General features: G+C 45.4%; 1 protein-coding gene across 1 annotated transcript; it reads right to left on the minus strand.

The window, feature by feature from the left end:
* Positions 1-371: 371 nt before the first annotated feature.
* On the minus strand, positions 372-2,949 carry LOC113325380. Its single transcript, XM_026573570.1, has 2 exons — positions 2,156-2,949; positions 372-2,029 (listed from the first exon to the last, which is right to left on the minus strand). The coding sequence occupies exons 1-2, from the start codon at positions 2,748-2,750 to the stop codon at positions 1,986-1,988; spliced, it is 639 nt and encodes a 212-aa protein (XP_026429355.1). The 5' UTR covers positions 2,751-2,949; the 3' UTR covers positions 372-1,985.
* Between the last annotated feature and the right edge of the window lie 2,430 nt (positions 2,950-5,379).

The following is a 5,379-nucleotide window of genomic DNA, read 5'->3' on the forward strand; positions in this document are numbered from 1 at the left end:
AATAAACGATAGAGCCACCTAACCAAAATATAGTCTCACAGAATCAAATATCAATCCTATAGCATATGCCGTCAAAGAACCAAACCCAAGCACGGCGCATCAAATGAAAAGCATATTTGATCGATTCAACTATTTATGCAATTATTAACCAAGCATATTGAAGAAAAATTCCTAATCATTTAAATCATCATTAGGAGAATTATCTTTTAAATCTACATAATTTAATTAGTTTTCACCAAAAATCCTATCTACAAAGCTTAGTAAAACATGTAAATATGATTCTCAAAATCCATAAAAATAAATTGACAAGAGAAAGAAAAAGCAAACGCTGTCACCGTCGTCATTCGGTGCTAAGTCGTCTTCCTCTTCTCTTGTATTCTCCTTCTCCAGTACCAGCAGTTGCAGCCGTCTTCGTTTCCAGACGGAAAACTCCCCAAAACCGGCATCCCCTTTCACTTTCTGTTCGTTTCGTTATATAGGTGTTGCTGCAGTCCGATAAAAGACCTGGCAATAACTGCCAAGGCCCAGTCCAGTTACGGTCCTAACTTCCATACCCGAGCCAGTGCCACAGTCCGGCCGCAACCACTTTCTGTCCGTGTAAAACACTTGCCTGAATTCGATCAAAGACAAATTCCCTCACTGAAATCCCTTTATCTCGAGCTAACTCTCATCATCTTCCCTGACTCTGTTTACTCGAGCTTGTCTATAACACCAGCAGCCAGACCATCACCGAGATCAATCACCACCATTAATGGCAGCAGCCAAAACTCCATCTCCTCTAAGCTCAGTTACAAACTCGTATACCCGCAATCATCATTAATGCCAGCTACGACCGCAACAACAACTTCCTATATCTATTCTTTCGTTTTTTCCAACGCAGTACGCGGACTTCTTCTTCTACAGCCATCACTTCCATCAATGGCTTTCTTCTTCAATCTCTTCTCATCACAGCGAGCCATGCATCATTGATCATGAAACTACGATCAATCAATGATCACAGCGAACTCCCTCGTCTTCATTCTCAGCATCTACTATCGTTCACGAGCTCAACTGCCAAACTCTTCCATAAAAGCCAGCAACAACCATGGCACCAATTCTCTCCATTGACTGCACAGCTCACTCAACGATCCAGCAGAAAGCTTCTCTCTCTTTTCTATTCAGTGTACGAACCATCCATTCTCGTCGCTGCCAAGTGAAATTATCGACTGCAAATTCAATTTCATCTCTCGTTCAGCTGTACGAATCAACGTCCACTGCGTGTTGACTGCATCGCCATTTACTTCATCTCGATTCGAGTACAAAGCCATGAATCAATGGCTCATACAAATTCATATGACTCTAACCTCCCAACACCAAAACTCTGACTTGGTTGCTGCCATTTATTTGCTCCATCGACTGCACATCACCACTGCCTTGATTTTCTGTCCATGTTCATTATCTGCTGTAGCTTCTAAAATACACCACAACTCGCGAACCAGCCACAACTCAGGCCCCAAATCTGTTCCATTGAAGTTGCTGCAAGAACTAAGTACACCACTGCACGACTACAACACCAAGCACCTTAACTTCTTTGCCATTCGATGGTTGCACATCCCATGATAAACTCCAGTTCACACCATCCTACTCAAAAGCATACATCTCCACTTCCTTGTCTAAGAACGCTGCAGCCGCAGGAGCACAGCTTTATTCCATGACCTTTGTCGCCCCGGTGACAGCACCTTCCTCCACTTCCATCTTAAGAAATACAAACTCCACCACCATCACCAACACTTCAGCCACCTGCATCTCCCTGTACTTGAAATGAAGGACGATTTCACTTGTTTAACAACTACATCAGTGGTTCACTGCTTCACTGATGTATCCTTTCCTGGCCATGAGTTAATTAATTGGTGTCAACATTGAGAATGAAGTGGCAGCCAAAAGAAATCTCTTTGGTGCCGTGGTATTTCTGGGTCATTTTTGCCGCAAATGCTAATTTGCCTCTACTATAGCCGCGTATCCTTCGGATGATCGAGTTCACCGGTACTTTCTACAAAAGCACTAAAAGAAAGTTATTAGACAAAATATCGAGACCTAGCTAATATAAATATGGATATAAAATGTAGCACTTACGTGCTTATCAATTGCTTCAAGGCTTGAGTGGAAATCACCCTACCTTCATCCATCCGAGTCAGGTGTTCGATATATACCCGCCTCCAGTCGTCTGCTTCCTCGAAAGCCAGGTTTTCTTTCCAAATGCTGGGAAACTCCTTTCTTCGTATTGTGACCGTGCCCTCTTCTTCACTGTTTAATTGTACCTTACTTTCTAGGATTGCCAAGACGTCCGCGTGCTTATTTCCACCTCTGCCAGTATGGTCCAATGTTGACCCCGTTTGGTTCATCAATCTTTGAGCCTGCGCCCTATAAGGTGCTAGGTGTGGTTCTTTGACGTGAAAGTCGCCGTTTACTTGGTTCTTTACGAGCCTCGAGTCGCCTTTGACTTTTACACTCCCCAAATTGAGTTCCTTTGCCATTCGGAGTCCCAGAATCAGTGCTTCGTATTCAGAAACGTTGTTACTACATGGGAAGTCCAGTTTAAACGAGTATGAGAGCAACTCGCCTCTAGGGGCTTCAAATACTACTCCGGCTCCTCCAATAGTACCATATGATGACCCATCAAAGAACATGGTCCAGGGATTGTCCACATCTGCAGCCGCTACTTCTCCGGGTATATATTCATGTACCTCATCATCTCCTTCTCCTGGATACATGGCTATCAGGTCGGCTATTGCTTGTCCTCTTACCTCATTTGGGCGTTGATATTTGATCTCGAATTACGACAATTGTAACAACCACCGATCCGTTCCCCCTGTTAGGACATGCTTCGAAGCTAAGTAGTCTATGGGGTTTGCCGCTGCCACCACAATGGTTTCGTGCATCAAGAGGTAAGGACGCAGCTTCTGTGTCGCGTATATGAAGGCTAGACATGCCTGCTCTACACGCGGATATCTCAATTCCGCATCTCGCAGAACTCGGCTAACATAACATATAGGTGACAACTCGTTTCCCCCTTGTCTTGTGCGAGGACTGCGCCTATTGCCGAGCTGGTAAACGCCGTGTAAAGGTAGAGGGGCACTCCTCGTATCAGGGGCCTGAGGACTCTGGGGATGACAAGGCATTGCTTTAGTTTCTCGAATTCAGCGCACTGTACTTCCACACACACAAAAGGTACGTCTTTCTTCAGTAGAGGAAGGAACGCAGTCATTATCTGTGCTAAACCGGGCACAAAGTATCGTATGTACGATATTCGTCCTATGGAAGCCTGTAGCTCTTTTGTGCTTGATGGTGGCGCCATAGTCGTGATCGCCTCAACTTTGCTTGGATCCACTCGAATTACTTCATTAGTCACTACGAAGCCCAGGAAATTCCTTAATGTTACCCCAAAGGCACACTTGAGAGGATTCATTTTGAGCTTGAACTTCCTGCATCTCTCAAAAACCGTCTTCAGGTGGGAGGTGTGATCCTCAGCTTCTTGTGTTTTAACCACAATGTCATCAACATACACTTCTACCGTTTGGTGCATCAGGTCATGGAATATGGAGATCATGGCGTGGTGATATGTGGCGCCAGCATTCTTCAGACCGAACGACATCACCATATAGTAGAAGTTGCCGTATGGAGTTTGGAAACGGTTTTCTTTGCGTCCGATGGGTCCATCTTTATTTGGTTGTATCCACTGAAGCCATCCATGAAGGAGTATCTCCCCTTCCCTCCTGTCGCGTCTAGCGTCATATCGATATTTGGTAGCGGGAAGTCGTCCTTTGGGCACGCTCGGTTCAGGCCTCTATAGTCCACACATCATCTGACTTTCCCATTCTTCTTTACCACGGGCACAATGTTATCTAGCCAAGTAGGTTGCTGGATTGGTTTGATGAATTTGGCCTTAAGCAGCCGTTCCACCTCTTCCTTTATTGTGAGAGCGGTGGCTCTAGGGAATTCCCTGCTTCTTTGTTTCACGGGATTGAATTCCGGCGATACACCGATATTGTGAACCACAAGATTTTTGTCCAGACCCGGCATTTCGTCGTAATCGTAAGCGAAGACATCCTTGTAATCTTTAAGTAGCGCAATCAATGCTTCCCTCTCTTCTTTATCTAAACTCTCTCTTATCATGGTGAGGCGCTCGTCTCCTTGCGTTCTTATATTGACCTCATTCATTCCGTCCATAGTGAGATCTCCTGGCGTTCGCTCTTCGGCGATCTTGGCGGTAGTGTCTGTCAGCTGGTTTCGCAAATCCTCGTCATCGATTGTGTTGTAAGGAAGCTCGGACAAACTTTGTTCTGCGCTTTCAGAGTACATCGGCATAATCTTGCACGTTCACGGATGCTCCCTCGATTAATTGTTACAAATGGTATACTGCCCTCCATCCGGCCTACAGAAACGCTGGAAACTAGACTGCTCCTCTTGCTTCCTTTTTATTTATGTTGGAAATACCATCCAAGATGGGCTAAATACAGACTTGACCGGATCCGAATTTTCTTCCTCTCCTCACTTAGGTAACGGGATGAGTTGTACCTCAGGCACTTCATCTATTTTTTTCGGATCGTTGTAGAAGATTTCGTCCGCCATGTATGCTTCCTATGGGTCGAAAAGGTTGGTTGTGGCTGGGATGCGGTACTGCTTACCTTATATGTTGGTTTTTACGCATGGGTGGTACGTTGACGCGACCACCTTGTGATTAAGCAGCCATCCTCGCTCCAGTAATACATGGAATGTGGTGTCATCTTCCAGTACATAAAACGGTGTGGGCGCTCGGATAAGACCAACCTTCATGACCAGGTTAACGATTCCAATAGATGTTTGAGCATAGCCTCCGAAGCCTTTTACCGTTGCGACTCGCATTCTGATCGCGGACCGCTGCACGTCCAGGATGTATAGTGTATGCATGGAGATTAGGTTCAGAGATGCACCTCCATCGATGAAAGCTCTCTTTAGCGGTTTCTTGTTGATGTACGCCGTTAGGTATAAAGGTCTAAGGTGCTCTCCCGGGTAACATATATCTTCATCGGTCAACACGATCGCCTAGGGTCTATTTTTGTTGGGGGCAGTTGAGTTTCCTTGTTCGCTATCTATTGTTCCAGCAAATCCAAGATTTGTTCTTTGCTGCAGGGTAAGGGAGGTGGAAGCGCTTGTGTGCCCCAACCCTCTCGACCATTATTTGTGTGAGTATTTCTGGGCACGTTGATACGGTATTGACTGAGTTATGCCAGATGTAATCTGAGATGGGTTCCTCGATGCAGTCAACGATTCTTGTAGCTACTTATTCTAGCTCCACGAACATGGGGAAGCGTAAGTTGACTAACCTCTTCTTAAAGGATGGAGTCATTCCCCACGCGCAAA

The sequence above is a fragment of the Papaver somniferum genome, chromosome 11 (assembly GCF_003573695.1).
Source record: "Papaver somniferum cultivar HN1 chromosome 11, ASM357369v1, whole genome shotgun sequence".
NCBI classification, from domain to species: Eukaryota; Viridiplantae; Streptophyta; class Magnoliopsida; order Ranunculales; family Papaveraceae; genus Papaver; species Papaver somniferum.

What these genes read in the sequence shown, in the direction of transcription:
- LOC113325380 (XM_026573570.1), bottom strand. Translation starts at nt 2,750, where the DNA reads ATGTATCCAGGAGAAGGAGATGATGAGGTACATGAATATATACCCGGA. An exon ending in CCTGACTCGGATGGATGAAG is followed by an intron (nt 2,030 to 2,155) that starts GTAGGGTGATTT and finishes GTGCTTTTGTAG; the next exon opens with AAAGTACCGGTGAACTCGAT.